Consider the following 27799-nt stretch of genomic DNA (forward strand, 5'->3'; position numbering starts at 1 on the left):
TTTTTTTACCGTGCAATTATTTGTAATCAAAATAAAGTGAGCACTGTACACTTTGTATTCTGTTGTAATCGAAATAAGTATATTTGAAAATGTAGAAAAAAAATTAAAAATATCTATAATAAATTTAAATTGGTATTTTATTATTATTTAACAGTGGGATTAAAACTGCACTTAATCATGACTATATTTTTTTACTCTCTCAATTATTTTTTTAATTGTTTGACAGCCTTAAAAGCTAGGTAAGAGACAATCCAACTCAGCAATCTATGAATTGTCATAAGTGTTTTGAAACTACTTGACGTATTCACCTTTTATATTATTACCCCCAGAACTTGCCAAAATAGTTGAACTTTTATTTTGATTATAATTCAAGTACAGTGAGCTCAATTTGAAACAAGCTGGCTTTCTCCAAACTAAATCCAAGTAAGGCATATTTAACTCTTTTCAGTTCCCCTCATTCTGAATTAACTTCATAGAACAGATTTACTGAACATTGTACTTAATGTTAATTTGTATCACAATGCTCAGATCTACTCTAAACAGAAGAGTAAAGAGTTTTCAAGAGCAGGTGTCACTTTTAAATAGAGCACTTACAGCTAAATTTGTTTTCAGAAACACTAAGGAAAGACAGGAGTGTGGGCCCCTCTGACCCAGATGACTCACAAGAGGTCCTTTCTGACATACTATACAAGTTGGGCTGGAATACCTATATTTTTCATTTAGAAGCTACTTGACCTACAATAAAAATCTTAATTTAAGCATCACAAGTTCTATAGAAAATTGGAGCAAAAGTTTTTCTAAAGGTTTCCTGTCATCATCTGATTAATTTCTTATTCTCACTGTTCACAAAGCTAATGGACCATGATAAGGGCTCTACCAAATTCACGGTAATAGGATTTTAAAATTAGTTAATTTCAAGGTTTCAGATGTTTACATCTGAAATTTCAAGGTAACTATGGGGGTCCTGACCCCAAAGGGGTTGTGTGTGTGGGGGGGGGTCCACATGGGTATTGTAGGAGTGTTGTGGGATTGCCACCCTTAATTCTGTGCTGCTGCTGGCAGGGGCACTACCTTCAGAGTTGGGCAGCTGGAGAGCATGGCGGCTGACCAGGCCCCAACTCTAAAGCCAGTGCCCTGCCAGCAGCAGTACAGAAGTGAGGGTCACAGGGCATAGGGGCGCGGGTTACTATACCTCTGGGTTTTCCCAGCAGCCTCCCACCCAGGTCAGGAGTTGTCCCAGCCACAGAGCTTCCTGCAGCCGGGGGAGGTTCCCAGAGGTGGGTCTGACCCTGCTCTGGGAGTAGCCCCTGCAGAGGAAGAGGATGTCCTGTTCCTCCCTAGCCTGGGCAGGGACTAGCAATGGGAGCCCAGCCCATGGTAAGAGTCCCTGCATGGGGTGCCCCCAGCCCTGCCCCTCCTCTACAATAGCAAGATTTCATGGTCTGTGACACATTTTTCTCAGCTGTGAATTTGGTAGGGCCCTAATCATGGTCGATTTGAAAGAGTAACCATTAGCATAATTTATAATAAAGGGATTCCTGAAGTTTAGAAAACCCCAAACTGCTTTTATTATTAAGCTGTTGTAGTTAATGTCCTGACTCTACCTTTTAACAGTATATTGTAGAATCCATTCATCAGCCACCTATGTAGGGTGGTGTCCCAGCTATCTTTGATGTTGGTGCCACAAGATTGCTATGCAGAGCCCTTCTAAGCTATGCCCCATTTGAAGCACTGTAAAAAGATCAATACTTGTTGAGAGCACTTTTTTTCTTGAAACTAATTGTGACTTATTAATTGGCATTCATATAATGTGATGTGGAAACCTATCCAACAGGAACTGAACAGAGACCAGCCAGTGAATGGTGATAATTTTCTATTGGTACTTATGCTGTTGGAATTCTAGCTAAGAAGCTAGAGGTAAAAATCTTTGAATTCCAGTACCAATCACCCACTGGAAAGATTTGTTTTTTAAAATTACGTGTCCCCTTACATGATTTTTGTTATTGAATTAAGGCTTCTTTACTTGTCAAAAGTGCTGTCTTCATGGCTGAAATGAGTTATAAAATGATTTGGCCAACTAGCAATGATGGGGCTACTAACCTGTGTAAAAAGGTACCCATGTTTAGTGAAGCTTAAACACTTCTTGTGGCTATGAAATTATTTTACCAGTGATAATAAGGCCTAAGTTGAAAGATTCAGTAACAAAACAGCTGTTTCCAAACCTCAAAGAAATGTGATGAGATGCACAGAATAGAATTTAGCCAACAAAAAAATTGCTGAACTGTGACCAGCATGGGTCTTGCATGAGGAAGAATCACAAAGCAATAAGAGGAACTGTTTCAAAATACCATGTATACTATCTGCTAGATCAACTATTTAATTCTACCAAATACAACCATGTGAATAGTGACTGCAGTATACATTGTTTGAAATAACCTTGTAACTACACTTTCTTGTAGTGCAATGTGCTCTAAATCGCCCGGCCTTTTTTGCTGAGAGACTTCACCATTCCATGAAAGGAGCTGGCACAGATGATTCTACACTTGTCAGAATTGTAGTCACTCGCAGTGAGGTAAGAATCTTCCTCTTCCTTTCCAAAAAATGAGGAGGAAGCACGAGTTTAAAAATTTTGGATATACACTGCACATGTAGTGAAAAATCAATGTATCCTAACCCGTTTTGCACTCCTTGTCACCTATATGGAGCTGTCAGAATTAGTCTATGCAAATGTAGTTCTTACTCTGAGAATCAGCTGAACAAATTCACTTGCAAATATTCACAGAACAGTCTAGATTTCAGCCCGTTCACAAGAAATTCATCCAGCCTAGGTGCTGTTAATCTCCTGGAATCCATGGGTCTGTTTGCTATAAAGTTAGCAGCCAGGGAGCTGTTTTCTTGAATTAGTCTTCATTAACAGTGAAAGGGGATGAGAGAATGGTCTGAATATTTGGGAAGGAACCACTCCAGCTAGCAATTACCATATCCTTTGCCAGGGAATTGCTGCTTCATCCAAGGAAGGGAGAATATTTGAGTTCTAGGATCCTATAGAACTGCAGGGGTGAGCCTCCTACTCTTGGGGGTGCATTCTGTGCCAAAATATTAAAAATTCTGCACAGAGAATATTAAAATTTCTTTGTCAAAATAACACTACCTAATCACACCAGTTTCAATTATTTTGGTAATTTATTTCAGAATACCTGTTTTGTCAGTAATAATACAGACAATACAATACAAAATTTCCCCCAGGAGTAGAAAGTTAAAGAAACCCCTATGACAACCCAGTTCGTTTCTCTGCCCCACCCACACAGCGCAGCTGGGGGGCCAGACACCCACAACCCCTCTCCCCAGAGCCCAGCCACTATGCTCAACCCCCCACCCCGCCAATACACCCAAACCACCTCCCCCAACAGAGCCCAGACACTCCTCTCCCTGCCCTCCAGAGCCCAGGGATCCAGAGGGAGAAACTGCATGATGTTGGGATCTGGGCTTCCATGGAGTTTCCTACGCTTCGCTGCCTCCTTCAGAGCATGCTGGGAACCTCTCCCTTGCCTTGTCTTCTATTTGTGACCTGTGGCCAGCAGCACTGCAGCCTATTTCTGTGGAAGAAAGGAAATTCTGTGTGCACAACATTCATTTCTGCAAAATTCTGCACTGCGCACTGGTGCAGAATTCCCCTATTACTTTTCCATTTATCATCAATTTACCACTTCTATGTAAGTCCTTCAAAGTTTGGTTGGAGGAAATGATTGAGCTTGCTCAGTTTCTTTTGTCGGTGGCTGCCTCCTTCCTCCTCATGGTTTCAAAAATGGACTGGTTAAGCAGCTTACCTCACTGTTTCTGAATTTTATGTTCCGAAGAAGAGGCTTCCCTATTTGTGGGGGTGGAGCTAGCACTCATGTGAGATAAGATGCTTTTTGATTCTTAAAAAGGAGTACTCGTGGCACCTTAGAGACTAACCAATTTATTTGAGCATAAGCTTTCGTGAGTTACAGCTCACTTCATCGGATGCAGTGAGCTGTAGCTCATGAAAGCTTACACTCAAATAAATTGGTTAGTCTCTAAGGTGCCACAAGTACTCCTTTTCTTTTTGCGAATACAGACTAACACGGCTCTTACTCTGAAACCTGTCATTTTTTGTCTTTTGGGGAGGATTCTCCCTATCAAGAGCCCCAGGCTGGCTCTTGAGATGTGGTGGGTTAACCCTGCATGTCTCATCCATTGATATGTAATTGGAGAGGAAATGCAGGAGTATTTCACTGTATGACGGCTGCCTCTTGCTTTTTCAAAGTGACTTACCCATCTAGAAGCAGTGGGAAGGGACCCTGGTGTGCTTTTCCTGTTGAAGTGGACTGGAGAATTTGGGGAGACGGCCTTTCAGTCTGTTTGCTCCCAGAGGTTGAAGCAGCCTTCTTCACCATTTACAGAAGTGTCGTCTAGCTTCAGAACCTCTTAGAGCTCTGAGAGATCCTGAGAGGGTGTCATGCAGAGAGAGCATCTCTTTCCTTTTTGCCTGCATTGTCTGGGCTGCTGTAGGGTACAAGGAATGAATTGATGTTTTGTCTGGGTTCACTGCAAGTAGACTCTTACTCTACTACCGAATTATCCCATATTGTACACTGATTGCTTGTTGAGTGTTTTATGCTTATCTTTTTCTTTTGACACAGACTGATCTTGTACAGATCAAACAGCTCTTCATGCAGATGTACCAGAAGACTTTGGCTACAATGATATCAAGTGACACAAGTGGTGACTACAGGAAGTTGCTGGTGGCAATTGTTGGTCAATAGAAAAGATTTACATTTTAACAAAGTGAAGGGCATGTAACATAAAACGATTTTCAATATTGCATAACCAAATCTGCCTTCCTAATTATGAATGATTTAAGAGTTTGTATTTTGTCTTAATTTAGAGCACATTTATACTTTACTATATAAAAATAAGATGTATCTGTCATTTACCTGAAGTATCAGTGTCATTTTGACCCACAGAAAATACAGCTGAGATGCCACATTAAATTACTTCCTTCAAACAGCCATTATAGTACAAGTCATTTATCTCCAAAGATTCTGCAGCCCCGAGTAGTTCCACTTCTTGAAAGGTTGGTAGGGATTAGACCCTTTCACTAAAACAGTCCTAGGACACTTATAGCAACAGAATCTTCAATACTAAATTGCTTAGCCAATTATTCAAAAGAGCAACATAGCTGATCTTACCACCACCTTGACATTTTAGGGTGACAAAGCACAATAACCCCACCTAAAACCAACAGATGAAGCCTCTACAAATTAAAATAAGGCTAGGAGAGGTGGGCTACTTCAGGTTATTTGTTACAGAATCAGTTTCCACAATAATGGTAAAAAATATGACATGACTGAGTCCAAGTATTAATGGTTTAAGTGTGTGCATGGCAAATATTGTAGAGTGGAAGTCTCATCAGAAATGGGCTAATATTGCTGGCCTGCCTGAATGAGTCATGACTTGATATTGTTTGGCCTGGAATGACAAGTGCACTCTAATTTTATGGTGCCAAATGAAAAATAGATAAAGGGACTTACTGATTAGATTTGGAAAGATCCTGTTTACTCAGATGAATGACTGGACAGGCTATTTTAAAAAAAAGCCATTATTGGGTCGTCTTAAACAAATGTAAAACACTGCATGGAAATGTTCAAACCCAAAGCTGTGTGCTAAAAGGCAAACTATACTTCCTTTTGTATAGACAGACACATGGAATGCTCAAAGTAGAAGCATTAGCATAAATGGTAGGAAGAAATCTGAAGTTCTTAGTAACATGGAAAAACGTTAAGTGATTTAACTTGACAGTTCCCCTTAAAAATGTGCAGACACCAACTAGGGGAAAAACTTTCCGGGAAACCTAGGGCTGGTCTACACTACAGCCATCCTCCCACCGACGTAAGTGCCTAACTGCACCACCACAAGAGACGTAAGGCTTGTGTCAGTGTAGTTGGGGGCAGGGCAATGTTTGTGTAGACACTGTTCCTTACAGTGGCTGTCTTGTCAATTTCACTGCAGAAAACACAAAATTGACAAGAAAGCAACCCCCCCAAGCTGGGGCAAGAAGTCCAGGGAGCTTTGGACCCCAATCTCAGCTGCTCTACTGAAGCCAGCATCATCTCAAGCTCGTTGAATAAGCACTTAGTGAAATGTGAATGTATGACCAGGTAGTAGCTTTACAGATATCCGGACTGGGCACTTGGGCCAGGAAGGCCACCAATGAGGATTGCGCTCTAGTTGAGTGAGTGGTGACAAACACCGGTGCAGGAACCTTTGCCTGGTCATAGCAGAAACGGATGCAGGAGGCGATCCAAGATGAAATTCTCTGGGCGGACAGCAGACAACCTGCCACCACAACAAATAACTGATTCAACTTGCGAAATGGCTTGGTCCTCTCGATGTAGAAGGCTAGCGCCCCCCTGACACCAAGGGAGTGCAACCTATGTCCTCCTCATGAGGTTTTGGGCAGAAGACTGGAAAAATATGTCCTGGCTCATGTAAAATTGGGGAACTACCTTGGGCAGGAAAGCCAGGTGTGGCCGCAGCTGGACCTTGTCCTTCAAGAACATGGTGGTTCCGAGGTGAGTGCCCTAATCTTGGAAACCCTCCTTGCAGGAGTTACTGCCACCAAGAACGACACCTTCCAGGAAAGCAGAAGAAGAACAGAACAGGCTGCTAAGAGCTCAAAGGGGGGTTGCATGAGCCGTGTGAGCACCAGGTTAAGGTCCCATGGAGGGACAGGATCCCAGACTTGAGGGTAGAGTCGCTCCAGACCCTTCAGAAACTGGATCGTCATGCCATGCACAAAGACTTACCTGCCCTGGAACGGAGGGTGAAAAGCCGAGATAGCAGCCAACTGGACCTTAATAGATGAAAGGGACAGTCCCTGAAGTTTAACATGCATGAGGTTGTCTAGGATCAGCTGCCACAGGCCTAACCCGTTGGGTCAAAGCGAGCACATAAATTTGGCCAGCTAGGTGACCCTAGTGGAAGGCTTCCTGCTTCCTAGCAGGACCTGTTGGACTCAGGCTGAACACTCCTGCTCAATATTCAGCCATGGAGCAACCAAGCTGTCAGGTGCAGCACCTGTAGGTTCAGGTGCAAAAGCTGGCCCTGATTCTGCGACAGGAAATCTGGCCAGTGGGGCAGCAGCATCGGGGCCAACACTACCAGGTCCAGGAGTGTGCTGAAAACAGTGTTGGCATGGCCAAGCCGGGGCAATGAGTATGAGTTTGGCCCTGTTTCGCTTGACCTTCATGAGGACCTTTTGGAGCAACGGGACTGGCAGGAAAGCGTACATCAGAGCTCCCGACCATGGAAGCAAAAAGGCGTCTGACAGGAAACCCGTCGGTCCCCCAGAATGAGCAGAAACAGTGGCACTTCCTGTTCTGGTTAGTCGCAAACAGATTCACCTGGGGAGATCCCCTCCTCTGGAAGATCCTGTCCACCACCTCAGGGTGAAGAGACCACTTGTGGCGAGACAAGAAGGTTCTGCTGAGGTGATCTGCCAGGACATTCCTGGCTCCAGGAAGGTGTGCTACCACAAGATGAATGGCATGCTGAACACAGAAGTCCCAGAGACTGAGGACCTGGCTCCGCCTTGCTTGTTGATATAAAATATCATGGCAGTGTTGTCCATTACAACTTGAACCACCTTGCCCTGCAAGTGGGACCGAAAAGCTTGGCAGACCAGGCGAACCACCCTGAGCTCCCTGACGTTTATGTGGAGGGAGCGGTTGACCCCCGACCAGCAGCCTTGAGTACTGAGCTTCCCCAGGTGAGCTCCCCATCCGAGGTCTGAAGCATCAGACACTAGAGTCAGTGACAGGGATGGGGCTGCTAAGGGAACTCCCTGCGGGACCGACACAGGGGCCAGCCACCACGCCAGAGATGCCTGAACGTGGTCCAGCACTTTGACTGCCAAGTCTAGGTCGTGTCTGTTGGAGACGTAGACTGACACTAACCATGCCTGCAATGGACAAAGATGGAGCCGGGCATGTCAAACCATGTAAGTGCAGGAAGCCATATGACCTAATAACCATAGACAGGTATGGGCAGTAGTGAGTGGATGATCCCTCACACGGGATATTATTGCCTTGGAAGCAGGACTCTGGGAGGAATGTCCTTGCCCATGTGGAGTCAAGAACCGCCACGATTAATTCTATTCATTGTACTGGTACAAGGGTTGACTTACATTTACTAACAGGCCCAGGTTGTGGCATGTGGCTTGCACCAGATTGAGGCTGTGCTGCACTTGATCTCACGATCTGCCCCGATGAGCCAATTGTCAAGATAAGGGACCCCCCATCATCTCAGGTAACTGGCTATGGGGGCCATGCATTTTGTAAAGACCCGTGGGACCAAGGAGAGGCCAAAGGGTAGCACTGTAAACTGGAAATGGTGCTGGCCCACCATGAAACCAAGGAACCGTCTGTGTCCCGGGAAGATAGAGATATGGAAATAACTGTCTTTCAAATTGAGAGGGACAGTGGCCCAGATCTAGGGAGTGGAATAATGAAGGCCAGGGACACCATGCGAAATTTCAACCTTTTGAGGCACTTGTTGAGTCATGGGATGTAGGCCCCCTTTTTCCATCTGGCTCAGGAAATAGTGGGAGTAGAAACCATACCCCCTCATTTCCTGAGGGACCTCCTCCACTGCCCCCAGTATGTTGTTTACGTCCTGAATGAGGAATTGCTCATGAGAAGGGTCTCTGAAGAGAGACATAGAAGAGGAAGGGGCGGAGGGGGGGCCATAAACTGGAGGGTGTAGCTCAATTACACTGGGCCAGGTTGTGCAGGAGAGTGGGAGGATGAAAGGCGGTGGTCGCTAAAGCCTGTGTCCTTTCTCCTTGCTGGCCCTGCCGAGACCGCCACTGCCTTGGCGGTGGAGGAGGCCAGAATAGCTGCCTTGTAGCCTGAGGAGTATGCATCCCCAGTGAGTGGAAGGTAGCCTGAGTGTCCTTCAGGCCATGCAGCCTCGCATCCATCTAGTTGGAGACTAGCCTGACACCATCAAATACGAGGTCCTGAATTGAGGCCTGCATCTCCTGGGACAGGCCAGTGGTCTGGAGCCAGGAACTGCGCCTCATGACCACTGCCCACAACCCATGCAACTGAGTCGGCTACAATCCAGGCTATCTGGAGGGAGCACTGGGCCACCATGGTACCTTCCTCCACCAGAGTCCTGAACTCTTAGGCCGCCTCCTAGGAAATGGGACAACCGGTTCTAAAAGGGCTTCTGAATTTAACTGGTTCCAGCGAAAAGGTGAAAACCGGCTCCAGCTCACCACTGGTTACATACACACACCACTAGAATTTACAGTGTAGCATAAATGAGCATTCAGTTCCCCGTTCAGGTCACTCAGTGACAGCAAGTCTTTTCACAGATCTGAAAAAACAACTGCTTAGAAGTCTGCCATAGAGTGGTAGAAGATGGCCCATTTCCATAACACATGCTAAACATTTGGGGCCTTACTGTCAGTTACACTAAAGCCCTCTTACAGTACAGTAATGGGCAGCAATAGCCTCTGAGAATACAACCCGTCCCCAGCCAGTGTAAAAGTGGCATGAGGACCCTGCATTAACCCCCTCCAGTGTAGAAGGATTGGGCGTGTGGCCTGAGCGTACTACACTACAGCTATTTTTAATTTCCCAGGCCCGTAACTAGACTCTGAACAGCAAAGTGTAAGGTAGAGCAGCCCTGAGACTGCTCTAACTTACACTACGGTCCAGGTAGGTCCCTATACAGCCAAGTACAGGGAACATAAAAGTGACAGCCATCTCTGCTCCCTGCTCTTAGCACAGAAACGGGACAGACAACAAGTAAGCTAAAGGAGATGAGAGCTTACATTACAGTGGTGAGGACTACTGGATAGAGCACGGAAACCTGGGTTTAATTACTGGCTCTGCCACAAGCCTGCTGGGTGACACTGGGCAAGTCACTTACCTTTATGTGAAACAGGGATGATACTTAGCATCTTTGTAAAGGGCTTTGAGATCCACTGATTAAAAGGCACTGTATAAGAGGTAGAGATTATTACCAATAACTATCAGCAACTAGGACAAATCCAACTAGTAATATCTGATGAATCAGTGACCAGAAGGCTCAGCAAATTTAGGGCACTGCTATGCCTCTTACAGAACAGCATTTAACAATTTTGGCCCTAGCCATTTTAGCTGGTCCTAGATTAATGACATGTAATATTTAAGCAACACTAAGCAACAGAGGTCGTGTTGATTTTCTGTTCATAATTACAACCTTCAAAACAAATTGGTAACTTTTCTAAAACTGAGCGAGATCTTCAGAACTCATCTCATGTCCAGTGAGAAAGAGTTTCTCTGCGGCAACCATCGGAGGTCAGGACACAACACTAGTAAAGGAACAGACTTGTTAACATAAAACTCCAAATCTCTAGAATAAACTCAGTGGAATGTCAAAGAACTGCCCTGTCTTTAGGGGAGGAGGAGCAGAGAGGGAGACCAAAGAGAAGGAGAAATAATTAGCAAACATATAAACCTTTTACATGAAGAGTTTGTCAGTGCTTTCCTTTGTGATGGTGTTAAAATCCAACAATTTTCAGAAAACTGTCTTTTTAACTGATTCTTGATTATTGGGTTTGATTAGTTAAGTATTCCCAGTGGAGTGCATGTGAGAGAGATTTACTGGACAATAATAGTTAGGTTTTGATTCTTTGTTTCTGATGGGAGAAAAGGGCTTGTAAATTTAAGTATCCAGGAAGCACTGTAATTCAGAAGGTGCTTGTGACAGGGTGTATCTATCCTGCACTGGCTCCACAGTGGTTAACTGTGCCTTGCAGGCTGAGGAAGCCCCACTCCTCCACCCCTGCTGGGCACGTTCAGCCTGGAGACAGGGTGTAAAGGGAAGCAGCCGAGCTCACTTGGGCTGGACTGCAGAGGACAAAGGATGTGTACTGCAAGCTTCCTCCAGAGACCTATGGGAGCCCCACTCCCCAGACGCCAGGAATGCCGAACCCCAGGCAGACTCCGGACTGCCTGTGGAGATGTGGGAGGAAACTGAGCTGTCCGAGATCTCGCCAGCCAACAACCCCAGGGACCTAGAGGACCCGCGGACTGCCACACTGGAAGACAGTGTAGGAAGTGACTCGGGAAACAGACACTGGTCTGGTCATAGGACCAGGAAACCCATCAGTGTGTTTTGGCTGGATCTTTGCTGACCCCTTGGCGGAACCACCCACCATTAGGGCCCTGGGCTGGGACCCGGTGGAGTAGGGCGGGCCTGGCTCCCCCTACTCCCGGGTGCCACCCCACCCCTGTGGGGAGGCCAGCCTCCCTACCTTAGGCCAAGAGGCCTGAGCTCCCCAGACTGTTTGGTTCTCCACCCTGCTGGAGAGTCTAAACCTCAGACCATTTGGTGCTCCGCCCTGCTTAGTAGCCCAATCTGCTCTGACTGTTAGGTCATGTTGGCCTGCGAGCAAGAGTAGCCAAAACGATTCTGACTACTATGCCGCACTGTCCTGTTTTGGACATCAGATAGATTCTAGCAGTCAAGGCATAACCCCGTATCGATCATACGCATGACATCTACATTTTTCTACATCAGCATTTTGGATGCACAATCAGAGAGGAGCTGGCAATCCACTTTCAGGATTTCCATGTTGTGGATTCAGAGTCCTATGATCAATTAAACTCTGCAAAGGGAAGATAAGATTTTCATCAAAATGTCATTTGCAATTATTCCCTTAACTGGAATTGTGTGTGGCTCCAACACCACTTTTTACAAGCCATTATCCTCCAATCCCACTGAGGGTTACCAAAAGAAACTACACCATTTCCTCAAGAAACTTCTTGAAAAAGCACAAGAACAAATCCGCACAGACATACCCCTGGAACCCTGACCTGGGGTATTCTATCTGCTACCCAAGATCCATAAACCTGGAAATCCTGGACGCCCCATCATCTCAGGCATTGGCACCCTGACAGCAGCATTGTCTGGCTATGTAGACTCTCTCCTCAGGCCCTATGCTACCAGCACTCCCAGCTATCTTTGAGACACCACTGACTTCCTGAGGAAACTACAGTCCATCGGTGATCTTCCAGAAAACACCATCCTAGCCACTATGGATGTAGAAGCCCTCTACACCAACATTCCACACAAAGATAGACTACAAGCCGTCGGGAACAGTATCCCCAATAATGTCTCGGCAAACCTGGTGGCTGAACTTTGTGACTTTGTCCTCACCCACAACTATTTGGGGACAATGTATACCTTCAAGTCAGCAGGACTGCTATGGGTATCCGCATGGCCCCACAGTATGCCAAAATTTTTATGGCTGACTTAGAACAACGCTTCCTCAGTTCTCATCCCCTAATGCCCCTACTCTACTTGCACTACATTGATGCCATCTTCATCATCTGGAACCACGGAAAAGAATCCCTTGAGGAATTCCACCACGATTTCAACAATTTCCATCCCACCATCAACCTCAGCCTGGACCAGTCCACACAAGAGATCCACTTTCTGGACACTACAGTGCTAATAAGCGATGGTCACATAAACACCCCCTATACCGGAAACCTACTGACCGCTATATGCCTACCTACATGCCTCCAGCTTTCATCCAGACCACATCACATGATCCATTGTCTACTGCCAAGCTCTAAGATGCAACCGCATTTGCTCCAATCTCTCAGACAGAGACAAACACCTACAAGAGTTCTATCAAGCGTTCTTACAACTACAATACCCACCTGCTGAAGTGAAGAAACAGATTGACAGAGCCAGAAGAGTACACAGAAGTCACCTACTACAGGACAGGCCCAACAAAGATAATAACAGAACGCCATTAGCCATCACCTTCAGCCCCCAACTAAAACCTCTCCAACGCATCATCAAGGATCTACAACCTATCTTGAAGGACGACCCATCACTCTCACAGATCTTGGGAGACAGGCCAGTCCTTGCCTACAGACAGCCCCCAACCTGAAGCAAATGCTCACCAGCAACCACACACCACACAACAGAACCACTAACTCAGGAACATATCCTTGTAACAAAGCCCGTTGCCAACTGTGTCCACATATCTATTCAGGGCACACCATCATAGGGCCTAATCTATATCAGCCACACTATCAGAGGCTCGTTCACCTGCACATCTACCAATGTGATATATGCCATCATGTGCCAGCAATGCCCCTCTGCCATATACATTGGTCAAACTGGACAATCTCTACGTAAAAGAATAAATGGACACAAATCGGACGTCAAGAATTAGAACGTTCAGAAACCAGTCAGAAAACACTTCAATCTCTCTGGTCACTCGATTACAGACCCAAAAGTTACAATTCTTCAACAAAAAAACTTCAAAAACAGACTCCAACGAGAGACTGCTGAATTGGAATTAATTTGCAAACTGGATACAATTAACTTAGGCTTGAATAGAGACTGGGAGTGGATGGGTCATTACAAAAAGTAAAACTATTTCCCCATGTTTATTCCCCCCCTCCACCCCCCACTGTTCCCCAGACGTTCTTGTTAACTCCTGGAAATGGCCCACCTTGATTATCACTTCAAAAGGTTTTCTCTCCCCCCACCCCACTCTCCTGCTGGTAACAGCTCATCTTAAGTGATCACTCTCTTTACAATGTGTATGATAAACACCCATTTTTTCATGGTCTGTGTGTATATAAATCTCCTCACTGTATTTTCCACTTTATGCATCTGATGAAGTGAGCTGTAGCTCACAAAAGCTTATGCTCAAATAAATTGGTTAGTCTCTAAGGTACCACAAGTACTCCTTTTCTTTTTGCGAATACAGACTAACACGGCTGCTACTCTGAAACCTGTTCAATTAAGTAGAGAGAGGCTGAATGTTACTGTCTATTACTGAGAAACATCTAGTTCTAGGAACACACCTAACTCTATCCTTGTGTCTTAGAGCAGTTCTCCAAAGTAAATACATAGCCGGAACCTAACAAATTAGGGAAAATAAATTTCCAGAGGGTAGGAACTGTCCCTTCAGCTCATTCCACTAAAGGTATAGAGGGTATGTGAAATCTTTTCTAAGGAATCACATTCCAACTCAGTCTTATCTCACTGTACCGCAAACTTCTCTAATAATGCAAAAGGAGAAGGTAGAAGAGTTAACCCTCATCCAGTAAAAACATGCATGATGCCCATAATTCAGGAGAGGACACACACATCAATGCCAATTAAATTTAAAAAGCCACAGATCTTGAAGCCCCAACACTAAGATCAAGCACATCTGTCCTACAGCAGTCTGGCAATAGACAGCACTCAGACAGGGCCAAATCTGAATGCTTTCTGGAAGCAGGGGCAGTAATGCAGATAAACACATTTAGAAACTAACAAAGCTGAACACTGACATTGACAAATCAGAAGGATTTCCTGCTGAAATGTGACTGGATGGTGCTAGAGTTCAGATTTTCACCCCCAACATAAGCAGGAGGGCTTCAAAAACAAACAAAAAACCCTCATCCTGAAGATCAAATGTATGGAGATGACAAGAGAGACAAGGTGAGTGTGCTAATATCTTTCACTGGACCAACTTCTGTTGGTGACAGAGACAAGCTTTCGAGCCCACACAGAGCTCTTCTTCAGGCCTGGGAAATGTACTCAAAGAGTATTTCTACACAGGCATAAAAAAAGGTGTGGATGGCCTGAATCAGCTGACTCTCAGGCCACAACGCTGATAAATAGCTGTGTAGACGTTCGGGCTCGGGCTGGGGGGGCTTGTTAGTGGGTTACAGATTGTTGTAATAAGCCATAAATCCAGTCTCTCTATTCAGTCCATATTTTTAGTGTCTAGTGAAGTTATGAATTTCAGTTATGAAATATGTGTTAACTACTTATGCTAAACAATCTGTTCCATCTTCTATTTAGCTGTGACACTCTGAGTATGTTTCTAGACCTGAAGAAGAGCTCTCTGTAAACTCAAAAGCTTGTCTCTCTCACCAACAGAAGTTGGTCCAATAAAAGATATTATCTCACCGTGAGGAAGTGGGGATTTTCCCTTTTTATGTTGTACAGTAACTCCTCACTTAAAGTCATCCCGGTTAATGTTGTTTCATTGCTGATCAATTAGGTAACATGCTCATTTAAAGTTGTGCAATGCTCCCTTATAACCTCGTTTGGCTGCTTGCAGGAAGAGCAGCCCATTGCAGCTAGCTGGTGGGGGCTTGGAACCAGGCAACCCCCCTATCAGCTCCCGGCTCCCCTAAGCTCCAAGTTCCCGGTGCAGCAGCCACGCGCAGTTCAGCTGTCCCTCCCCCGACTGCCATGTGCTACTCCTGCCCTCTGCCTTGGAGCTGCTCCCAGGAGCCTCCTACTTGCTGTTCACGGGAGGGGGTAAGAAGGGGGCTAATGTCAGGGTGTCCCCCTCCCCCCTACTCCTGCCCCCTGCTTACCCCTTCTCCATATAGAGCAGAGTGGGGACAGGACAGGGCTCAGGACAGAGAGAGCTTGCTGGCTGCAGCTGCTGTCTCAACTTACTGATTTTTTTTTTTAAAGGCAACATACTTAGAATGGGGTCACCATACTTAAAGGAGCAATGCGCATCTCTCTCTCTCTCCCACGCCCAGGGTGTGTGTGTCTGTCTGCCATGCTGTCTCCCCTCCCTCCATTCATGCTGCCTTGTAGAGTGTGAGGCTACATTAACTACAACGTTAGTTGTTGCCCTTGAGGGCTCAACCGAATGCTAGATCATTTAGCAGTAAGGCATTCCCTGGGAAATATCCTACCCTCTGACTCCACCACCTCAACCAAGCCTCACAATCATCATTGCTGTGTACAGTATTAAATTGTTTAAAAGTTATACACTGTGTGTGCGTTTTTTGTCTGGTGAAAAAAATTTCCCTGGAACCTAACCCCCCCCTTATTTACATTAATTCTTATGGGGAAATTGGATTCGCTTAACATCGTTTTGCTTTAAGTCACGTTTTTCAGGACCATAACTACAACATTAAGCGAGGAGTTACTGTATGTGAGTTTTACTGTTTTGCACGAATACTGTGTGCCTCAGTTTCCCTGGAGGCTGCACCAATACCTCGATGGTGAGAATGGTGAGATGGTGAGAATAGGGGTGTGTGAGTTTGGCTGAGACCTGTGGGGCAGGTGAGGCTGCTCCAGCTGCCTGCACATATGCTATGACCAGTGCCCTTCATAACCTGAGAGCCAGGAGGGGGATGCAACCAGGTGATGACCAGGTGAAGTGAGACAAAGACAAGGAGGAGCAACGGGGGTGTCGGAGGTCGGGTCACTGGAAACTGGCAGTCTGCTTGTAGGGACTGGAAGAGGGGGAGTCCAGGGATTCTGGCCCAGGAATCCCCAAGATGGACTTGGCTGAAAGTCACTGATTTCTGTGCTAACAAGATATGTTCTATGCTATGTTCCTTTCGAATAATAAACTTCTGTTTTACTGGCAGTCTGAGACTCATGTCTGCCTGTGAAGTTGGGGTGCAGGGCCCTCTGGCTTCCCCAGGAGCCTTGCCTGGGCGGACTCGCTGCTGGAAGCAAATGTTGTGGAAGGGGATGCTGAATGCTCCGAGGACAGATCCAGGAAGGTCGATGCTGTGTAAGCTTCTTGCCATGGTGACAGTATGCTCAGAGAGAGGAGGCATGCTCCCCCAGAGTCCTGACTGGCTTCATATGGAGTAGTTACAAAGCATTTTTAAAAAGCCTTATTTGAGGGTGAAGGAACAAAACCATCCCAAAGTGCAGAAAGAATAGCAAATATGGCAGGCGACCAGCTTGGCTTAACAGTGAAATCTTCAGTGAGCTTAGATTAAAAAAGGAAGCTTACAAGAAGTGGAAATTTGGACAGATGACTAGGGAGGAGTATACAAATATTGCTAGAGCATGCAGGGGTGTAATCAGGAAGGCCAAGGCACAACTGGAGTTGCAGCTAGCAACTTACGTGAAAGGTAACAAGAAGGGTTTCTACAGATACGTTAGCACCACGAAGATGGTCAGGGAAAGTGTGGGACCCTTACTGAATGGGGGAGGCAATTACTGAGTGGAAAAAGGCAAACACAGTGCCCATATTTTAAAAAAAAAAAGGGGGGGGGGGGGAGAACCCGGGGAACTACAGACCAGTCAGCCTCACTTCAGTCCCTGGCAAAATCATGGAACAGGTCCACAAGGAATCCATTTTGAAGCACTTGGAGGAGAGGAAGGTGATCAGGAACATTCAACATGGATTTAGTCATGCCTGACCAACCTGACTGCCTCCAATGATGAGATGACTGGCTCAGTGGATATAGGGAAAGCGGTGGATGTGATATATCTTGACTTTAGCAAAGCTTTTGATACGGTCTCCCACAGTATTCTTGCCAGCAAGTAAAGGAAGTATGGGCTGGATGAATGGACTAGAAGGTGGATAGAAAGCTGGCTAGATTGTCGGGCTCAACAGGTAGTGATCAACGGCTCAATGTCTAGTTGGCATCCGGCATCAAGTGGAGCGCCCCAGGGGTCGGTTTTGTTCAACATCTTTATTAATGATCTGGATGATGCGATTAATTGCACCCTCAGCAAGTTCGCAGATGACACTAAGCTGGGGGGGAAGGTAGATACGCTGGAGGGTAGGGTCCAGAGTGACCTAGACAAATTGGAGGATTGGGCCAAAAGAAATCTGATGAGGTTCAACAAGGACAAGTGCAGAGTTCTGAACTTAGGACGGAAGAATCCCATGCGCTGTACAGGCTGGGGACCAAGTGGCTAAGCAGCAGTTCTTCAGAAAAGGACCTGGGGACTACAGTGGACAAGAAGCTGGATATGAGTCAGCACTGTGCCCTTGTTGCCAAGAAGGCCAATGGCATATTGGGCTGATTATTCCCCTCTATTCAGCACTGGTAAGACCACACCTTGAGTATTGTGTCCGGTTTTGGTCTGTCCCCCCCACTACAGAACGGATACGAGATGGAGATGACAATGCATCCACTGAGAGATGTTTAATGCATTTGACTGGGACACTATTGGGATCACTGTTGGGAAGTATGCATAGGTCAGAGTATTCAGTCTCAGGCATATTCAGTTGCTCCTTTATCTGCCTTTTACTGGAAGAATGTTTTTCAGAGATAAGATGGAGGACATCTTCATTTATGTGAAAGGATTGCCTGCTTAAAACCACAGTTACCCACCCAGAGGCAGATTTCTCTGCCAAAAGGTGTTCTAGTAATTCATCTGCACATCTACCAATGTGATATATGCCATCATGTGCCAGCAATGCCCCTCTGCCATATACATTGGCCAAACCGGACAGTCTCTACGTAAAAGAATAAATGGACACAAATCAGACGTCAAGAATTATAACATTCAAAAACCAGTCAGAGAACACTTCAATCTCTCTGGTCACTCTATTACAGACCTAAAAGTGGCAATTCTTCAACAAAAAAACTTCAAAAACAGACTCCAACGAGAGACTGCTGAATTGGAATTAATTTGCAAACTGGATACTATTAACTTAGGCTTCAATAAAGACTGGGAGTGGATGTGTCATCACACAAAGTAAAACTATTTCCCATGTTTATCCCCCCTCCCCCCCCAAGACATTCTTGTCAACTGCTGGAAATGGCCCACCTTGATTATCACTACAAAAGTTCCCCGCTCTCCTGCTGGTAATAGCTCACCTTACCCGATCACTCTTGTTACAGTGTGTATGGTAACACCCATTGTTTCGTGTTCTCTGTGTATATAAATCTCCCCACTGTATTTTCCACTGAATGCATCCGATGAAGTGAGCTGTAGCTCAGGAAAGCTTATGCTCAAATAAATTTGTTAGTCTCTAAGGTGCCACAAGTACTCCTTTTCTTTTTGCGGATACAGACTAACACGGCTGCTACCCTGACACAGAGCAAGTTGAGATTCAGGCAACTTTTAACAGGCTTTTAATATTTTCAAATTACTTTAGGCTTTGGTGTTGCTCTCCACACATGCTGGGATAATCCTAAAACTTGGGATTGTATTCACAGAGAGTATGCGGTTTTAATTGGATTGTATTTCATAGGTGTGTGTGTCACACACACGGGCGCATGTGTGTAGAATATTACCTTATCAAAACTGGTCACAGAGAATCAATCAGTTAAAGACAATTGGCAGAGGACTAGTGGATTTTTTCAATTCACACCATCAAAAAGGCAGCACTGGCAGACCATTGTCTAGGTTAAATTTTTATACCTAGGCCCCTACCAAATTCGCGGCCAGGGAAAATGCATCATAGACCATGAAATCTGGTGTCCCTCCCGCCATGAAATCTAGTCTTGTGTGTCTTGTGCTTTTACCCTATACTATCCAGATTTCATGGCAGGAGCCCAGCATTTCTCAAATTGGGGGTCTTGACCCAAAAGGGAGCTGTAGGGGGGTCGCAAGGTTATTTTAGAGGGGTCATGGTATTGCCACCCTTACTTCTGCTCTGCCTTCAGGACTTGGCGACCAGAGAACAGCAGCTATTGGCCAGGCGCCCAGCTCTGAAGGCAGCGTCCTGCCAGCAGCAGCACAGAAGTAAGGGTGGCAATACCATACCATGCTGCGCTGCTTCCTTCAGAGCTGGATGGCCAGAGAGTGGCAGCTGCTGACTGAAGTCACAGCTCTGCAGGCAGTAGCGCAGAAGTAAAGTTGGCAATACCATATCATGCCACTCTTACTTGTGCACTGCTGCTGGTGGCGGTGGCTCTGCCTTCAGAGCTGGGCTCCCAGCCAGCAACCACTGCTCTCCAGCTGCCCAGCTCTGAAGACAGCACTGCTGCCAGCAGCAGTGCAGAAGGGTAGCAGTACTGCAAACCCTCTACAATAACCTTGTGACCCCCCTCCCCTCCCCATTCCTTTTTTGGTCAGGATCAATACAATTACATCATGAAATTTCAGATTTAAATAGCTGAAATCATGAAATTTATTATTTAAAAAATCCTATGACGGTGAAATTGACCAAAATGGATCGTGAATTTGGTAGGCCCTATTTATACACTTATGATACTGGTGCAAATTTTGCTCTGTCCCAGTGTCATCTATCAGAGACTACATAGCCCATGAATTATGTCTACTGATAACACTTACCTTTGTTTGTCACTTGGTCTTCTGTGTTCAGATTGTTCATCACTATTTCCAATTAAACTGCATCTAAAATAAATAAAGTAAAACCAGAATAGGTTCAGTTCAGAATATACCATAGTTCTTTTTAGTAGATTTTCTCATTTACCTTCAACCAAAACAGACTAGCAAGATTCAACATTATCAGCTACTGACTCTCAAATAAGCCACCTTACTTGACATCATAAATGGTCATCACAACCACTGAGCAAATACAAAAGGCATCAATAATGAACAGCTTTTTAAAAAAAAACTTGAGCGAACCCTCATATTGACCTTCCTTGTAGGTTTGTACAAATCATCATTGGATGTCAAATTTAATGTAGAGAAAAATTCTGAAATATTTTATTTGCAAGAACTCACTAAACGAAAATTAGCAAAATAAATGGAAGCAGAAATTCAAGATGACAATTTAAGCTTCAATTATATTGCTTTAAAGTATTGCTTTAAAGCTGAACTAAGTGACCATTTACACTATACCCATTTTTCTGCCAATTAAAAATGATTTAGAAAATACTGTTCAAAATAACAAAAAAAACACAATGCTAGAAGCAGCAGCCCATGCACAAAATTTATTGTGTGCTACTGTTTATAAAATACTTGAATAGTTCGGAACATGCATAAAATTTTCAACTTAGACAGGGGTTTCTACAGATTGTACTTTATGGCAAACCAAAAGGGAGATGAACTCTAGTGACTTAAGTTTCAAGTTGTGTTCCAGGGGATGAGAAAGGTAGGTAGCAAATGTCAAAATATATAACAAAGTACAGTGGCAATCAGTACAGTTCATTATTTGTGAACAAATCAGCATATGGTTTCAATTTTTAGTTTAACCAAGCAGTCCTGTAGCTAAAAAACATGCAGTCTCAATTTTACACTTTCACTAATGCCTTAACAACTGAACAGAACAATTGCTTATGCGCTGCATTGCCTAAATAAAAATATTTCCATAACATTTTCAGTTTCCTTTATAGAATTAAGAAAAATAATAAAAAGCTTGCAGCTACTCAGCCTGGCCAGTGATTATTAGCTATTTAAGCAACTTTAACACTCACAATACAGTAAAAGTACCCATAACATCTATATAACCTATAGACGTTGTTCCTGTACATCAGAGATCTATATATTAAATATTTGCAAAATGAAAACATGCATACACAAAATACAATGCCACGCTTTACAGACTTGATATGAATCAAAATGTACTTTAACATAATGTACAAAGTTCAATTAAAAGTACCTTAAAATTAACAATTGCATTATTTTTCAAACTTTTAAAATTTTAAATATATTTTAAATTCACGGTGGGGGGAGAGTCTCAAAAGTTGGGCATAAAAGTTTCTACATTAAATATTTTAAAATCTGTGTTCAAGTAATAAACATTCCTACATAGAAATCTTCTGATAAGCTTTAACTAAAAAATACAGTGAATATAATACAGAATTAGCAACATCTAAGGAGTACACCTGAGGTCAGCATTTTACAGAATAACCAACTGCGATTTTTGGCATTTTTTTCATTTATTTAACATACACTTTTTGCAGCCTCAGATTTTTTTTTTAAGACTATTCTAATATATGTGTTTAAAGACACTTCATGAAACCAATGTCCATTAATAAATAGTAGCTCTTAGGGTTGTATTTGAAAGTCTGATTGAAAAAAAACAAAAAACAAAAAATCCTAGCTCTGCTGAAAAGAAAATCCCATTTTGTAAACTTAAAGTGTTGACTATGATAAGCATAAAATGCTAGTCTAGATGTGCTTTAGTGATAACAGCCCAACCATTTCCCCATAGCTCTCCTCAAGATTCAGCCAGCAATGTTGGAATTTCTGTAAATATATGAAGCATGCTCACAGATGTTCCGTCATCACTTTTAGAGAGGGGCTGTTGCCTCAAAAGCACGATGGTTTGTCTTCAGTGGGATCAAGTTATGTTTTCCACATCATATTAAGAAGTCAGTTTGACTGATTCCCCCTGGCTATTTCATCTGTTGTCATGTCAAAAAGCAGTACTCTAGGAATTCTCAGGCAAGACATATGAGTAAACCAGAAGTTGGTGTGGTCACTGTGCATTGTTGTTGCCAGTCCCATTGTTTCCATTGGCATTTGTTGTGTTTACAGAATTAATACCATCTTGCTGAAGAGCATCTTTTCTTGGTGGCATTCTCTCATTGATCCTATCCAAACCTTTTGCCTCTTCAAAACTGCAGATTTTATGTTGCGGAGAAAATCCTCGTATTGCTTAACAAAATGCAAATTTCATAGGTCAGTAACAGAAAAATAAGTTGAAAGTATATACTTTTTCTAATAAAATGATTTAAAAAAACATCTAAGAAATTAGCCAAAGAAACTTTTATGGCTCTACAACTGAATTAGTAAAAGCTTATATAATGTGCTTTCCTAGAATGTTCAATGGCAATCATGATTTCAACTAACAATCAAAATAGTATATGGCAAATATATTTCCGTAAGAATCAAGGTGGCTTAAACCTACTTTGCTGCTGAGCACTCCTGGTGTGATCAGTGCTAACAACTGCTTTGCTGCTGCGTGTATCAGGCTCATCTTAACATCCCGTTCACTTCAATGGAATGTCAATAAGCAGCTCAGCAAGTGCAGTGAAGGCAAAGCAGCACAAGTGTTTAAAAAAAAAAAAAAGCCTTCAGATTTTGCATACAAATCAAAGTCCTGATCCTGCAGTTTTCATGCAGGCAAAACTGCAGAATATGGCTCTAACTCTGTTCTAATCATGTGGATAGTTGAAATGGACACAACCACAGTCTTAGAGTCATCAGTTGGGCACGGCTTTAAACAGGAAACTAGATATTACTCTCCTACACATCATTTTAAATGAAATAGGAAATGCCTTCTTACTAAGCTGCATTTAGATGTAAAAATGGCTGACCATATGAAAAGCCTGAAGTCTTAGCAACAAAATTTTCTGTTGTATGTGTGTGCAGTATCCACTGATTACAATGGAACAGAATTTGGCTCTTGATAATATTTTTGGATAGCTGACTTCCATAATGTAAAAAAAGTAGTCATTAAATGGTGTTTTGCGACCAAATTTGAAACAAACTAATTGCTATGCTGTTTGTCATTCACTTAATTTAACATTGTGATATAGGAAATCAAAATGCGTATATAAAAGGCTCTTATTTACAGACCCTAAAATTGTATGGAGTTTTAACGACATTAATATTAATAAAGGATGCCTGAACAGCAACATATTTGGTACAGTAGCATTGGCAACCCCTGTTTTGTTGTCTTTCATTGTCAGGTGTGTGTACATACTATAAACAAATTTGGTCAGCAAACTACCCTCAAAATCACATAGTAAAAATAGGAACGCTGTAATGATAGGTCTTGCACTACCAGATGTGTTATGGAAAGTGATGAAAAGATTAGATTTCAAGCCACTAAAAATAAACTTTATCAAAAGAAACATGCATAAATAACCCCCACCCCCAACTCAAAACATATTTGCAGTTGAATTCAGAAAAAACAAAATTCAACACGACCACTTCTTAAAGTCGTCAAGACACAAACCATGTATCACAACATGCTTTACACAAATAAAAAGCAAAAAACTATTGCACATTTTGTAAAGAAACTGGGGGAAAAACAAAATGATTTCTCTGAAACATTATTAAAGGAAGTTATTATCCTAAGGCAAGAAATGAATGTTACATATAAAATGGATGAATCAATGCAGTTGATTCATCTCTGGTTGTGCAAGTTGAATCTAAGACACATGCACACAGAATAGTTTTGAATTCCCGCCCAGACGCCACAGATCTCTGCCACTGGCAAAGACTCTGATCATACCTTTTTCAGCCTCAATTGCCTCTACTGTGGCTGTACAGAAGTGAGCAGATGCATGCAAAATGAATGAGAAAGATGAAGAGTGTAATATCGCATAGCAGAAAAGGCAATGATCAATTTAATATATCACCCTAGCCCAAATCTGATTGCAAATATTTTTCAGTGAAAATTAAGACTATTTTTTAAACTGAAGTGAAGTGACTCCTACATCTCAAGTGACAGTTTATCAAAAGCAACACTCATATAATGCAACTTAATCTACCTATTGTATGTAACTGGTCGATTATTTCTTTACGTAAAACTAACATACAACCCTAAATATTGTTAAGGTTAGGGGCATATTTTGGTTTCAACTAGGTTCTACAAATTCTTTGAAGGTCCATAGTACTTTACTGGACTCTATGTTACCAAGAAAGATGTTATAAAGGAGCGAAGTTAAGACTATCAGTGTTTTATTAGTAAGACAAAATACTAATTTAGTACAAATGGATTTTATCTTTTTATTTAATGTTTGACACAATGGTCCTTGCACACATCTTTTGCACTCAGAAGCTGAACTCAGTACTTGGATTTTAGCACTGAATTCTAAACAAAAAAGTGATGCTGTGATTCAAACTGAATTCATTAAATGAAATTCAGGTATTAGAGCATACAAACAAAAATCTAACAAGTCACGTTTACAAACTGCCAAACAGCAACTCGCATTTAGGGAAGTAAACCAAGATCTTTATAGCTGGAGCAGCTCTGGACAAACACACTCATATACTTTGGTGGATGGATGAATTTACAATGTAAACATTTCAAAGATCCATGCCATGTCTACCCTAGCACTTTTGTCGGAAACGGGTATGAAAAAAACACCTCCCTGACCGACTGAGTTTCACCAACAGAAGTGCTGGTATGGACAGTGCTATGTTGGCGGGAGATGCCCTCCCACCGACATAGCCCGCCGCTCAATGGGGGGTGGTTTAATTATGCCAATAGGAGAGCTCTCTCCCATCAGCATAGAGCAGCTACATGGGAGACCATACAGGGGCACAGCTGCAGCGATGCCGCTGTAAGGTCTGTAGTGTAGACATAGCCCTAATTGACCAGTTAGGAGTTAGTGTTTCTAAAGTTAAGTAGCTGTGTAAACAGCTGTAACTTTTTATATTTAAGGATTTTCCAAGTTCATATTTTGTACAAAATATGACTATACAATCTACAAAGTTGTCTGCCTTAATGCAAAATTATTAGGTCTAATAAGACTACCAAGACCTTAGCCATCTTTTTCTAGTACAGCCTTGCTGCATAAACCACTTATTACTAAATCTTTACAGTGAAAAATTGAGTACATTTCACTAATGATCATAAGTAATTCTGTGCATCTCCCTTCCATCAATCCTACCTCCAAAACAGTCATTTAGAATCATAGAAATTATAGAATTGGAAGGGACCTCGAGAGGTCATCTAGTCCAGTCCCCTGGACTCAAGACAGGACTAAGTATTATCTAGACCGGGGTGGGCAAACTATGACTGGCGGGCCACATCCAGCCGGCCAGCTGTTTTAATCTGGCCCTCAAGCCCCCAGAAGGCTTGGGGTCAGGGGCCACTCCACATGGCTCCCGGAAGCAGTGGCATGGCCCTCCTGTGGCTCCTATGCAGAGGGGCGGCCAGGGGGCTCCACTATGCACGCTGCCCCTGCCCCAAGCGCCAGCCCCGCAGGGGCAGTGCCTGCGCGCTGCCCAGCTGTGCCTCCGTGTAGGAGCCAGAGTGGGGACATGCCGTTGCTTCCGGGAGCTGCTTGAGGTAAGCGCCACTCTGAGCACCATCCTCCTACACCCCAAACTCCTTATCCCCAGCCCCACCCCAGAGCCCACACCCCCAGCCAGAGCCCTCACGCCCCCCCCCCCACACTCCACTCCCCCGCCTCAGCCCAGAGACCCCTCTCACACCCTGAACTCCTCATTTCTGGCCCTACCCCAGAGCCCTCACCCCCTCCTGCACCCCAACCCCAATTTTGTGAGCATTCATGGCCCGCCATACAATTTCTATTCCCAGATGTCGCCCTTGGGCCAAAAAGTTTGCCACCCCTGATCTAGACCATCCCTGACAGGTGTTTGTCCAAACTGCTATAAAAAATCCCCAATGATGGAGATTCCACAACCTCCCTAGGCAACTTATTTCAGTGCTTAACCACTCTGACAGTTAGGAATTTTTTCCTAATGTCCAACCTAAACCACCCTTGCTGCAATTTAAGCCCATTGCTTCTTGTCCTTTCCTCAGAGGTTAAGAAGAACAATTTTTCTCCCTCTGCCTTGTAACAACCTTTTATGTACTTGAAAACTGTTATGTCCCACCTCAGTCTTCTCTTCTCCAGACTAAACAAACCCAATTTTTTCAATCTTCCCTCATAGGTCATGTTTTCTAGACCTTTAATCATTTTTGTTGCTCTTCTCTGGACTTTCTTCAATTTGTCCACATCTTTCCTGAAATGTGGCACCCAGAAGTTTAAGAAGTTTCTCCATTCAACAGACAGTTTACACAGTGCTAACAACGTGTTTGCTAAACTGATTCTTAAGAAAAAAGGAATTGGAATTGAATAGGTATAAAAGTAAATCTTGGGGAAGCAAGATAGAAATGATTAATTTGTGATTCGATCAGAACAGATTTTCAGAATTCTTTAAATTAGCGAAGTATAATTTGAGTAAGAAAATAAATAGAAAACAAATATATACATTACCTACATTATGATTTAAAATCACTGTGTTTTACAAATAATTACAATTTTTACAGTGTTGCTTTGGAAAATGTGTCTTATAAAATAGTCATCTGTATTAATACCTTGTATGCATAATACAGTACTTTTACAACCTTTATATTTAGAGTTACCAAAAGCTTCTTGTCCTCAAATGCAAAGAGAAGATCTCAGGATTAAGTCAAATAGCCACTTGTGTGAATGGTTATTTTCCATGTTTATGGGGGGGGAAAAACATTCCCAAACAGCAAAAATTAAATTACTTTTAGGAATATCTTAAAAGCTAATCAAACTTTATATATAATTCCTTCTTATCTTTTTATTCTTCCAGTTTGCCACAAATACAGCACTAAACCTCTCTCCATCATTTCTTGTTACCCATGAGGCCTTTTTTTTCAATCTTTTTCTTAAAAGATCACGGATACTGCTTCGCCTCTGTAAATTATATAGTTTTGTCATACATACAAATTTCAAAACCTATTACTTAATTAATTCTACTTTCCCTGTTATTTCAGAGAGATCTCAGGATATATATAATTGATTTGAAATAAGAAAGGCACTTTGTTACACTAAGCATAAAGGAACAAACCAATTGGAAAATACAACTGCTTTTAAAATATAACACAATAAAAAACAATTTATAACATTTTAACTCAGATTCTCTAAGTTACAAGTGAAATCCTTAATAAACCCTGATACACCTAACAACAGAACCACAGCATATTAATAGGTCCAACTCTGAAATCCTTACTGAAGCAAAATTCTCAGTTAGCTTAACTGGGAATTCTAAGTAAGGACATTCAAGGACAGGTGGCATGATATTTTATATCTTCTGCAGTTCTAAGACTCCCCTCTTGATAAAAAGTCAGAGCTGATGCAACATCTAGGCCAATAAAAAAGTATCTTCCCAGTCCGCTGAGTAATGATCAGATTGGTATCCAAGGGCTAAGATCAGCGAAGTACTTGATCAGTCCAACTGATTTCACTGGGACTACTCACAAGCTTAAAGTTAAGCATGTGCTTACGTTTCTTGCTGAATCAGGACCTCGGTTAATCAGAATGCTAACTCCCGTTCAAATTAGGGCCATCAAGCGATTAAAAAATTAATCATGATTAATCACGCTGTTAAACAATAATAGAAT

The 27799-nt window shown here is 43.1% G+C and overlaps 2 protein-coding genes across 27 annotated transcripts in view; one reads left to right on the plus strand and one right to left on the minus strand.

Moving 5' to 3' along the window:
• Positions 1-5033, plus strand: part of ANXA7 (annexin A7) — a 59311-nt gene extending 54278 nt beyond the window's left edge. The window contains exons 12-13 of the mRNA XM_007053226.4: positions 2460-2572; positions 4665-5033. Coding sequence (XP_007053288.1) covers positions 2460-2572; positions 4665-4787 — 236 coding nt within the window. The 3' untranslated portion in view covers positions 4788-5033. The remainder of the gene's footprint in view (positions 1-2459; positions 2573-4664) is intronic.
• The window catches only part of PPP3CB (protein phosphatase 3 catalytic subunit beta), an 80257-nt gene continuing 55622 nt past the window's right edge, over positions 3165-27799 (minus strand). For 8 of the 26 annotated variants that reach the window (XM_043551750.1, XM_043551751.1, XM_037903880.2 and 5 more), the window contains 2 exons: positions 23924-23953; positions 20656-22338 (listed from right to left, as the gene is read on the minus strand). In XM_043551750.1, the coding sequence (XP_043407685.1) occupies positions 22160-22338; positions 23924-23953 (209 nt within the window). In that variant the 3' untranslated portion in view covers positions 20656-22159. Of the gene's footprint in view, positions 10033-20064; positions 20128-20655; positions 22339-23923; positions 23954-27799 lie in introns of those variants that run through there. The other 18 variants (XM_043551746.1, XM_043551752.1, XM_043551753.1 and 15 more) reach the window with 7 other exon arrangements.

This window comes from Chelonia mydas, chromosome 7 (genome assembly GCF_015237465.2).
Source record: "Chelonia mydas isolate rCheMyd1 chromosome 7, rCheMyd1.pri.v2, whole genome shotgun sequence".
NCBI classification, from domain to species: domain Eukaryota; kingdom Metazoa; phylum Chordata; order Testudines; family Cheloniidae; genus Chelonia; species Chelonia mydas.